The following is a 12666-nucleotide window of genomic DNA, read 5'->3' as shown; positions in this document are numbered from 1 at the left end:
TTGTAAGTGGCAAAATGGCTCTAGAACTGTTAGATTTAACTTGCTTTTTCACTCGCATTCCTTGTGCAGTAAGTTACAATAAAAACCAATTGATATTTCAATGGAGTTTTTTTTTTTGTCTTTCTACATAATTAGAACAGAACACAGTATTGATTAGGGTGTCAAACAGCTAATTTGAGAGAAGTGACAGTTTATATTGGTGGTGGAGTATATAATGGATTAAGTTAAATATCTGGGGACCAGGGGACCAATTGTTAAGAATAAATTGTCACTGTTAACACAAACACAAGGAAAATTTTTTTCTTAAAATAAAACAAAACACCGTAGAACTTAAGAAACCAACAATTGGTCATGACTGTTCAATACTTAACAATAAAAACAAAAATCAACTATAATCCTAAAAGAGGAAGTCTCCTCCTCATTCTCCCCTAGTCCCACTTACAATTTTTAACTCTGGACTAACGGTCTTAGTTCTATCATGAAGCCAAAATTCTTCATTTCCTTCTGCTACCATATCTGTATAGAGATTCTGGAGGCCTCTGTGTTTAGGTAACGAACTCCTGGGAATTTCTATGTCTCAAAAATACTGGAAATCAATGCAATTCAATTAACTTCTTAAAACATTTATTGAATACCTAGTATGTGCTGCTTTTTCTACTAGATACTAGAGATTTCAAGATGAACCAGGAATCGTCCTTGTTGTGAGAGAACTCAGGGTTTGGTGGAGTAGGTGGGAATAGTCAAACATCATTCTTAGGTAAGACAGGGTGTGGCGACAGAGCTGAAAAACAAAGTGCCATGGAAGCACAGGAGAGAGAGAGAGAGCTGTTGATGCTAAGCTGGCTGTGCAGCATTGTAGTTGCTCTCCCTGCATCCATCTGCATCCCCTCTCCTACCATGGGAGACACATACGTGATTGGGTGGGATTGATCCCGCCTTGACTTAAGAGTGAGTGCTGATTGGTGAGCTTGCAGTGTCCAACCAGAGGTGGTATCCTTCTGATAGAGGGCATTTGGAAATCCATGGAAACAATTTTAGTGGTTACAAAGGCTACAAAAGATGCTACTGGAATTGAGTGGGCAGGGGCTAGAGATGTTAAATGACCAATAAAGTAGGCAGGGGACTCACATCATAAAAAATAATCCCTCCCAAAATGTCAGCAGTACTCCTATTAAGAAACATTTGTCTAAACCAATCAGAGAAATCTCATTCTATGCTAGTTCAGGGAGCCAGATTCAAGCCAATAAGCTCACAGCAGCAATCCTCTGTCATCAGTGCAGTCCAAGGAGAATAAAGGTCTGGACTTCAATGGTTGTAGGTAAGCATCCTTTCTGTCTGTCATTGGGCATGTGAGAAGAAGCATGTAGTCCCATCTATCTCAGGTTTAGAAGCTTCCTATTCAATCTGTAAAATCTAAATTTATTCGGGTAGTTTGTTTGCTTGTTTGTTTCCCATTTTTGTTATTGTTGTTCCTAAGCAAATTATTAGGTTTGCAGAAATGCTGTTGAGGTATCACATATAGGTAAAATCTAATATGTGAACAGCATTTTGTTTCATCATAGAAGTTTAGAATGAGTATAAAGAGAAATAAAGGTGAAATCAAAATAGTCAAGCTTATTATTTATGATGTAATGAAGAATATAGGTGGTGTCTGGTGAAAACTGTGAAAACCTAAGTTAAACTTGTAATTGTGTACATGTATGTGTGTGTGCATGTATACATATATAAAAGAAAAAGAGAGAGGAAGGGAGGACATAGTAGCTCTGTCTTCACATATAACACATTTTAGGAATTTATATCATGTCTTATTAGGAAAAATTCTGTCCTTTCAGGTTGTAAAATCTCCACATTAAAGAAAGCTGAAAGAATAGCCTATCAAACATTTTGATTACTTAGAGTCCCTAACATATTCTAAAATGTTATAAGTTGTGATTTTAAAAATTGTATGCTTATTAATAATTCTCCTACTGAGATAAACTTAGTTGGCAATATTCGTAGCTACAAATTATTTTCCTACACTGTCAATGATTATCATGGTGTATTAAGAATGAGGAGGAAAAAGATGTCCAATTACACTTGAATTAGGAAAAATTAGTAAGATATAGAAATAAAGTTCAAGTTAACCTTTATACAACCAACTTCCCTCTTGTTGCAAAACTTATAGAGTAGCAGTCAGATTACTAAGTGACTAAACTGAAAGCAAATGACATCTGGAAATTGGGAAGGTTGCGAAGGGGAGCCTCAGTACCTGGATACTGGTCAGAGTCGTGTACTGGTAGGCCTTGACCACCAGGTAATTTGCTTCCAGATCTATGAGTCCCAGAATCATATACTTCCACCATCTTCGTCGTAAAATAGCCAGGAGGTTTTCTTCTCCTGTGTCACAAAATTGAGAAGAAATGGGTTAGGTTCTAAACACATCATAAACTGTGTATCTAGAAGCATTCCAAAATATTGTGTGATAGTTTAACCATGCCTTCTCAAATGTTTAATTAAACAAATAAATAATGTGTCAAAGGTTGACATGTTTTTACTTATTTAACAGTCTTCACTGTAGATATGGCCCTTCAAATCGGTTACTATGCCAGAATAAGACTGGGCAGGTTTTTAGTTCACCATGCAAAACATTTCCTCAGGGATGTTTGAAGAAAAAAAATTACATCATATTAAAATAAAAGAAAAGGTGCATACATACACAAAGTCCAAATTATCCTAAACTTCAGGGCTGTGGTAAAGTAGACAGAAATGAAAAAAGGGGAGCCCAATGGACAAAATGTTGGCAGCAGATCTGCAGGAAGGCTCCACGAGGCCATGCTGAGTGCTCCTTCAGCTTTGACCATGTCATAATCTGAACACTGCACTCTGGTGGTGTGTGTGTGATGGGAAGAAACAGGAAGGAGGTGCTCACTCTCAGGTGGGAGAGTGCCATAGACCATGGTCTTAACACTGCAAACAACTGTAACCTTCGCCACCTTGCCTCTTAAACCGATAGCATCCCAACAGAGTTTACATTCCTTAGTCCTTCATCCCCATTTTTATGTATTTCAGGCCTGAGATGAACCTTATTTCTTAAGGGGCAAGCATGATTATTAATAATAGCTCTCTGGAGCCAACCTGTGAGGTCTTAATAGATGATGTAAATTATGCAGAAACACTAAGTGAATGGTGACTATATTCACCACATATTACTGCATAACAAATTATCCCAAAACACAGTTGCCTAAAACAACAAATAGTTATTATCTCATAGTCTTTGTGGGTCAAGAATCTGGACACAGCTTAACTGAATGCCTCCGGTTCCAGATTTATCACTAAGTTGCAGCCAAATTATCACCCATGGATACAGTCTCATCTGAAGGATTGATTGAGGACGGAGGAGAGAGAGAGACAGAGAGAGAGAGACAGAGAGAGAGAGAGAGAGTCAAGATGGAAGCGATAGGCCATAGTCTCTCTTATTACCTAATATCAGAAATGACACTTCTACTGTATCCTTTCTATTTTGTTTTCTTCTTTTTTTTGTTTTATTATTTATTTTTTTATTATAACCCACTTTCAACATTATTTTGTATTAGTCTCATGTGTATAACACAGTGGGTAGACATTCATGTAGGTTACAAAGTGTTTCCTCCAATAATTAAAGTGCCTACCTGGTACCATAGATCATTATTACAATATTGTTGACTATATTCTTAAATGTAAGTCAACTTACATTTCTATGTCTATTTTGTAACTACTCATGAATGTTTCTTAATCCTTTCACCTTTTTTTACCCCACCCCACAACACACCTTTCCTCTGGCATCCATCGGTCTATTCTCTGTAAGTCTATTTCTATTTTGTCTGTTCATTAATTTTATTCTTTATAGTCCACATATAAATGATATGTGGTATTTGTCTTTCCATGTCTTATTTATTTCACTTAGCATAATGCCCTCTGATTTCATCCATGCTGTTGCAAATGGTAAGATTTCATTCTATATATGCACCACCACTCCTTTATCCTCTTGTCTATTGATGGGCACTTGGGTTGCTTCCATATCTTGGCTACTATATATAATGCTGAAAAGAATATGGAGGGAGGGTTCATATATTCTTTCAAATTAATGTTTTAGGATCTCCAGATATATACCCAGAGGTGGAATTGCTTGGTTATAAGGCAGTTCCATTTTTAATATTTTCTGGAACCTCCACAATTTTTTTTACAGTGGCTGCACCAGTCTGCATTCCCACTAACAGTGCACTAGGGTTCCTCTTTCTCCACATCCTCACCAACACATGTTGTTTGTTGATTTAGTGATGATGGTCTTTCTGATAGGTGTGAGGTGATATCTCATTGTGGTTTTCACTTGCATTTTTCTGATGATTAATGATAAGCATCTTTGCATGTGTCTATTGAACATTTCTACAGTATTCTGTTCTTTAGAAGAGTCAAAAAGTCCAGCCTACACCAAGGGGGAGAATTTCATCAGGGCGTGACTACTAAGGGCAGGGATTATTAGAGGCCATCCACTGGCTGGCACTCTAGTGCCACACACCTTCAGTATTATAGCTGTGCTTCAGCTGGTCTTCAAGAACCTCAATGAACTCTCCACACTCCCTGTCTCTGGGCCACTCACAGAACTTTGAACTCCTTTTGATTTCTGCTTTTTGTCTTATTCCAATTATGATCACATAGGTAATCTTTTCAACCACTTGTGAAAATGAAGCTTTCCAGTTACATGGAAAATGTCAGAGTAGGTTCTGAGTAGCTGGCAACAAGGAGGAAGAGGTCTCTTGACCTCCGGTAGCTAATCCAGTTTTCTAGACTCATTTTGTATACAACACTTTTCATATCTGTTGCTCCAGGCACACTAAGGAGCTTTCTGTCTCAGTGAATTACAAAATCCTGTGCATCATTCAAAATTTAGCTATTCTCTGATGCTTTACCTGACACCACTCCCTGGCTAGGCAACTTGTACCCAGCTCTGTATAGTCCTGTCATATGATTTCAACTATTTAGAAATTGTCTCTTCACTAAACTGGGAGTTTTGAATGGTAAGACATGAATGTCATATATATATATATATATATATATATATATATATATATATATATATATATATATATATATCCACAGTACCCAGCATACTGATATATAGTAAGGGTTAGCTAAGTGTTTTGGAATAAATGAATAATTGCCTTGAAAACAGTGTGCAGTACTATCTATCCAAATATGTCAAGAGCTGGTTCTGGAATATGAATCACATTTATTATTGTTTTTCACTTAGATGCATAGCTCGTGAATATGATCCCCAAGGTCATTTCTTTAGAGTCAGCTCATCTTGGCAATCCCCTGGCACAGTATTTCTGCCTTTTTTACTTTCATACACATTTGATCAACACACCACCCAGAATTTATCTTGCAAATTAATGATTTTCAACCTAACTGAATAGTCACATCTTCTTGAGAGACTTTAAAAATTCTAATACATGGGATCAGTCCCCAGCAATTCTGAGTTAATTGCTTTTGGATGGGGCTTGGGCATTGGGATGAGGATGAAATTTAAAGTTTTCAGATGGTTGGCACTCCAGGGCCATCCTCAGGATGACTTGAGCTAGAAATTCCAAAGAGAGAACACCTCAGGGTAGTAAAGGCTCCTCATACCAAAGTAACAACTCAAACATTTGGCACAAAGTATGCTTTCTCTTATCTTGTCCCTGGGCTTTTCCATGTGCTGATTTCTCTGCTTGGAGTATTCTTCCTCTAGTCTTCAAATGATGAATCAACATAGACACTACCACCGGGAAGCCTTCCATGATCTCTCACTTTGATGATCTGAGACTGGGCTGGGTTTCCCTGTAATGTGTTCCTATAACATCCTTTGCAAATCCTACAAACAATACTTATTTCACTGAATTATAATGACCTGTTTTCTTGAGTCTAATACTCATTAGATTGTTAATTTAAAGAGTGGCATTGTCTTGGTCATCACTTTATATTTAGAATCCAACAGTACACAGTGAGTAGACAATCAATAATATAGAATATATGAATAAGTTTCATGTTTAATAATCTTAGCAATGATAAATAGCACTTAAATTAAGGTATCTAAATATATATCTACTGTAAACATCCATGTTACAGACATTGAAAATTGTTTTTCAGTTAGAATACAGACAACATCTGACAAAATGAAGTGGGTTACCATTTTACACTATACATAGGCCATAAAAAGGTCGATGGCATATTTAGCCACAAAGCTGCAATGCTATAGCCACAGGTCATTGTCCCAGTTAATTTACACAATGAATAGAGAATTGTCGAACTTGGAGCACACCAGCCACATTTTAATATGTAACACTGAAAATCTGGGTCATGGTCTGTTTGTTCTACCAGTCAATAACATATTCCAAGTATAATTCATTACACAGATTCACAAGAATGATTAGTTGCCTTGCTGTTTTGCTGAAGAAGTTTTCAAAGCAAAACACCGTAAATAAATGCTTCCATATTATTTAATTTGAAGCACCTAAAAGCATACAACATGCTTGCTTAGCAGGTTTATTCAGGATGATGAGAAAGAGCTTTTTTATTTTGGGCTGAGCAAAAAAAAAAATGCAACCTTTGAAAGGCCTGCTTAGGGATTTATCTACATGACTCTCATTAACACTGATGTATAACAGCTCATTAAAATTCTTTCTAGAATAATGAAAATGCATTCTTTAGAGCCCTTGTGTCAAAGCACTCCCTAAACCTTATGAAACAGGGCAATCCATAAGAAATGCCAGCACAATTGGTGGTATGTTCATGTTTTAGAATTTTTAAAAAAAAATAACTCTAAAGAGTAATAAAATTCATGGTGGAGACTTTAGAATTATGGTTTGACATTTAAATGGATTCCATTAATTATTTTTATTATTAATATGTTCAAATATAAATAGATTATAGAGAATAATGTAATAATGTAACCTCCAACCTGACTTAATAAATGTTAACATTTTTCCATATTTGCTTTATATATGTATTTTTCTTTTTGAGATAGAAAACATTACAGATAAAATTGAAACCCCTCCACCCAGTTCTGCTCCTTCCAGATTCCAATCCCTTCCCTCCTTCCTCAAATACCATCTTGATATCATGTATCCTTTATGTTTATGTTTTTGTTAGGCATTTCTACATATGCATCTATCCAAAGTAGTATACAACTTTCTTTGGCATTTTAAAAAAGTAAATGAAAGTTTATTTTATATACTGTAGATGTCATTTTTCTGGGGTTCTTTACACTTAACATTGTTTTAGAAATGTATGTCTATTTTTTCATGTAGAGCTAAGTCATTTTTTAAAACAATGTATATTTTCAGGTTTTATGAATATGGCACAATTTATCCAGTCTCCCCCTGATAAGCATCTGAGCTCTTACCAATTTTCCTCTATTAGAAACTGTGCAGCAAAGAACATCTTTGTGGTTGTGTCCCTATAATTGATATAGAGTATTATTTTGTCTTCATTCTCTTTTTAAAGGACTATGGGTATACAAGTATTCACAAACATGTAAAATGCAATTAAAATGAAAAGTTTTCTAGTTTGAAGTATCAGTATTCCAGCACAATTACTGCTTCAAAAATCGAGGATGAAAGGTGAAATTATTGACATTCTTTCTCATGTGGTTCCTATCTAATTCTACTAAGCATCACCAGGAAGGCCAATCAAGTTTGTTTTTGAATTTTTGTAACAGATTCTTATATGATACTCATTATATATCGGGTCGTATCTACATGTTTTACAAATATTAACTTACTTAATCCTCATAGCAGCCCCATATTAGATATTGCTATCAACCTTATTTACAGATAACAAGACTACAACCTGGAGGAGTTAAGTAACTTTCCCAAAAGATCACACAGATAAATAAGTCAGGATTTGAACTTAAAACTCCCAGGCACTAGGCTTCATACACATTAGTATTGTACTATTTTGCCTCTCTGATTTATAATTGTGTCATTGTCATCAGTAGTCATGCATTTCTCAGTAAAGAATCTTTCCTGACCTCCCTGTCCAAACCACCCTCACGGTGCCCTCTGCCAACTCCAGGGGGTGCTCCTCAACGGAAGCCATTGTGCATGGCGCCCCCTGGAGTTTCCAGCGCCCATTTGCACAGATGTGTGTACACCCCTGAATTGGCTTGGGGATGAAGATGTGTCCCATCACCATCTGCTCGGTATCAAAGATTTGATGTCTCGCCGCCTGATCTCTGTCCATGAGAGAGTTTCCCTTGTGAAATGTAAAATAAGGCTTTAAATCAATTTTATGGCTTAAAACCGTCTAATTACAAGAGTGACTGTTAAACGCTGTACTGCCTGCTGAACCCTAGGGCATCACAACAATGATCACACATCGGGTGTGTGTATGTGTGGGGGGTGAACGGTGGTGGTTAATAAATGCTGAATGAAGGAAGGGGAAACTTATGGACAAAGACTGAAACACGGTCCACATTCACAGCAGTGACTGGAAGACAGAAGAGCCTTGATTCATAGTATTCTCCTTCACCCCAGTGGTAGTTTGAGCAGAGAATAAAAGTACTGCAAGACAGCACCAGAGGTGAATTCAGCTAAGGGAACAAGAAGCTGCATTATTCTTGGGACCACATTTTCATTAAGGGCTCTCATGGGTGGTGTGATCTTTCACGGTATTTTTATTCAAGAACAGAACCCAGCACGCCCTGCACATAGAGTCTGCAGCCATAGCGAAGCCTCTGCACAGAGGGCGAGACCCTTGATTGAATAGACACTTCCTTGGCTCACAATTTGAAGCCATAATGCCATCTTTCTTTACCAGAAGCCAAAAAGGGAGTGTTTAAGTAGTAATCAGTGAATAAGAAGAAAAAAAAAAAAAAGACTTGTGATGGAGGTTTTAATTAATTGCCTTTAAAAACTGAAACTTCATATGAGAATGTAGAATTCAAACCAATTCTCTTTAGTTATAAAAGTGAACAAAATAAATACACTGACAAGGAAATGAAAATGTCAACTGTTCACAAAAAGGGTTGCAACCAATTGTACTTTATAATGTAAACTTGAGTGTGAGGATGAAATACAAAAAAGATAAATAATGAAGATTAAATTTTATTTTGTATTTTTTCATTCATTTTTACTATTAGAGATTAAGAAGAGCATAAAAGGCAGACCTTTAATGTTTTGTCTTGGTCGCAGCTAGACCTGGGGGTGGCCACAGACGGCCCTCTGCTATGTGGTACTGAGTAACTCCATTAATGGCTCTCAACTTCAATCCCTCTACTAGAAAGCAGGCAATGTAACACCCTCTCACAGGTAAATTAAAAGTAGCTTGTGTGATGTGTTTAAGCTAATATCTAATACAAGGTACATGCACAGACATGGTAGGAATTGGTGGGGTCCCAGAATCCTGGAACCCTTGACCAGTCACTCACCACACACTAGCATCTCTGTGTGACAGATGTTGCCCAGAGGAAGCCTAGAGAAGGGAACTTTCTTAACTACTTCTTAGGGCCTCGGCCACACATACCCTACTCAGTCTCTTGCTCTGGTGAGCTGGGCTGGAGCACTCTGTGGCCAGATACAACATTCGTCTAGACCAGAGGCAGGTTGAGGCCTCATCCTGATGCCTGTTCCCTGGTCCAGACCCTGATCCTGATCTGTTGGATCTCACCAGGTGACCTGGGAGTGGAGGCCATGTGAACATGTTCCTCCTTCCTGAGAGCTGCACCTAGAAGAGGCTTTGTTCCCTGAGACTCCAGTCCTACCTACTAAGCCTTGCCAGGGCAGGGGCTTCTGAAGAGCTGTTTCTAAGGTCCCTCTTATCACACAAGCTGTAGCTGATGGGCAGGCAAGGCATAAAGAGGAAACTTAAGTGAAAGTTTCAAAGAAAGCAGAGAGAAGAGACTTTCCTCAGCTCCCATTTTGTTCCCTTCATACCACTCGCGTTCAGGCTCCCCCTTACCCTGCAATACCTAGCCCACTTGTTTCCTCCCCACTGAGGCCTTCCCAAATCCTCCGCTATCCCTTCTCAGTCTCCCTCAGCACTTCATTCCTTTTTATACACCCTCAACTCTGCCTAGCATAGTGATTTAGACAAATTACTCATCGTAAGATCTTGTTATTGAGGTGTGATAGCTGAGTAACACCTTTTAAATCTGCTCAATCATTGGATGATTTCCAGAAATGCCTCATAAAGGTTTGGAAAAATATCTAAAAGCAACTAAAAAGGAATCATAATCCCATACGGGTCTGACAGCTGTTACTTTAAGCTGAATATGAGAGAAGAAACATATAAGTATAGATATGATTGCATACAAGAGAGATTTCTTAACAGTAAGTTTATTTTATTCCTTTCCAACTTACTTTTTTGGCACTGACAATTAAAATACAATATTCTAGCTCTAATTATGAACTCAATCTATTTTTTCTTCTGAGACAAAAACATTCACACATTGCAAATGAAATAGGAGAGTGAAAGTCTCAACTTCTCAACATGTATATTTCAATGTATGTTACCATTTTGATATGAACAAAATCACTTAAATCTTAGAAATATTTTCCTTCTTTTTTTTAAAAAACTGTCATCTTTTATAAAGCTAAGATATTTGATTTTATGTGGCACAGTTATATCATACACTTTTCCAAAATACCCAAACTTCTTATGGTCTTAACATGTCTTGAGAGAGAAAACACAATTGCTAACATTTTCTTCTTCATAGAAATATGAAAATTTATAATGACTATATCCAATTTTATTATACAGGCAGTTAAAACACATAGGCAGCTAAACAAATAAAAAGATTTTCAATATATCTAAAAATCCATATTTGAAAATGGCACACCAGTTATTAAATGCTCTTGACCAAGACTAACGTGTACAGGTTCCTCCATCTCTTAATGAAAAAAGGGCATGAGAGCTAAACAAGTCCCTTAAACAAATCCCACCCCAAATGTGAAAGTTAGGCATACATTTTCAAAGCATCCACCTATCCCTGATAAAAAAATAAACATTCTAGATTGACTAAACATTGTCACTATCAATAACTGAAAGAAGAACCTGAAAATCTTAAAAATGTTAAGTTGCTGCATGATGAAGCACAAACTAATATTTTTGTCCCATGTTTCTAGTTTTGTAATAGACACATTTTAAAAATATATATATAGCATCTAAAAACTAAGATTTAACCCATTAAAACCAAGCACATCTTCCTCCCCCAAACACTTGTCCAGTTTATGCAACCACACCTTGGGGACATTTTAACTGTGTTGTAACTTTTGCAATTATCTATATATATGTGCAGGTACTTGCTCTGAAAAGTCTCACCAAGAGTTCCTTTTGGGGGGTGGATTTAGGTAGTGAGTCTGTCAGTCGGAGCCTTTGCCTCAGGGCTGCTGGTGTGCCCGGCTCTCGGAGGCAATCTTCACAGAGAAGAGAAGGAAGGTGCCCTGTGGCCGCCCCACCTTCCCTTTGGCAGAGCAGCATGAGGAGGGCACTGGAGCCTCTCAGCAGTGGGCTCTAAGCCAGGCTTTTCCGTGCACTGGGTGAATGATGCTGCTGTACAACTTAGTCTCTATAATTTTCTTCATCTACACATTGGAACTATGAGGTGGACCTGCCTCCCAGAGTGTTCGTGAGGATTAACTATTTATAACATGTTTGCCATGGTGCCTGGCATTAGCTCTTGTTAGTACTATCCTGATTTTTATCAAAGTTGGTCTTTTCTCATGCCAAACTTCCTGTGTAACATAGCTCTGTAGTAAAGAATTTAACCTTGCTCACAAAGAGGTCTGGGATTTGTCCTAGGAATTGCAGGTAGGGGCAGCCCCTGCCAGAAAGACCAACAGTATGATTTAGGGTGGGAACTTTGGGCCTGCCCACAGACTAGAGAAGAGATCAGCCAAATGGGCAATCAATCATGTATATGCAATGGCACCCCGATAAAAACCCCAAACAGACATTCAAGCCAGCTTCTTTGGTTGGCAACATTTTGTCCATAATGTCACATAGTGGTGCTGGGGAAGTAACACATCCAACAACACAGGGAGAGGACATTGGAAGCTCTGGACTTATTACAGGTCTCCTGGACTCCACCCTGTGGATTTCTCCCCTTGGTTAATTTTAATCTGTATCCTTTCTCTGTAATCACTGTAGCCATGAGTATAACTGTTTCCTGGGAGTTCTGTGAGACCCAGCAAATTACTGAACCTGAGGGTGGTTTTAGGGGGGTCCCCACTCCAAACTTCCCATTGGTACTGGGAAAGAAGATTGTCTTGTGTGGACCCTACACTTCCTCATTTTGCCTAAACTCTTACAACTGGTTTGAGGTAAGGGTAGTATTAGGATCTTGTCCCTAAATGTTTGCAGTAGATTTTCCTCAAACACAACTAAATTTGTTCCTATCTTGCTCAAGAACTTGAGTCCAGTATTAGGTGTATCTCAGAACAGCTGTCAGACCCCGGAATTTTCCAGGTCCGAATTCAAATGAAAACAAACAGCTAATCTTTTTCCAGGAGATTTTAAACAACGTATGTAACTATTTGATATCTTTAAGGACTGTAAAAACTTCATGCTTTACACTTACATTTTCTGTCATTGTAAAGATATCATTCACAAGGAGAAAAAACCGCTCGCTCACTCAAAATGGTTAATGACAGGTTGGCTGTATGTGGGGGT

General features: G+C 37.8%; 1 protein-coding gene across 1 annotated transcript in view; it reads right to left on the bottom strand.

Moving 5' to 3' along the window:
* SLC35F1 (solute carrier family 35 member F1) overlaps positions 1-12666 on the bottom strand; it is a 370047-nt gene that overhangs the window by 67123 nt on the left and 290258 nt on the right. Inside the window, exon 3 of the mRNA XM_090279788.1 lies at positions 2249-2376. Within this exon, the coding sequence (XP_090135914.1) occupies positions 2249-2376 (128 nt within the window). The remainder of the gene's footprint in view (positions 1-2248; positions 2377-12666) is intronic.

Source organism: Furipterus horrens, unplaced genomic scaffold (genome assembly GCF_987537825.1).
Source record: "Furipterus horrens unplaced genomic scaffold, mFurHor1.1.pri manual_scaffold_6, whole genome shotgun sequence".
Taxonomy (NCBI): Eukaryota; Metazoa; Chordata; class Mammalia; order Chiroptera; family Furipteridae; genus Furipterus; species Furipterus horrens.
The sequence above is the reverse complement of the archived record's forward strand: the minus strand, read 5'-3'. Positions and strand labels throughout refer to the sequence as shown.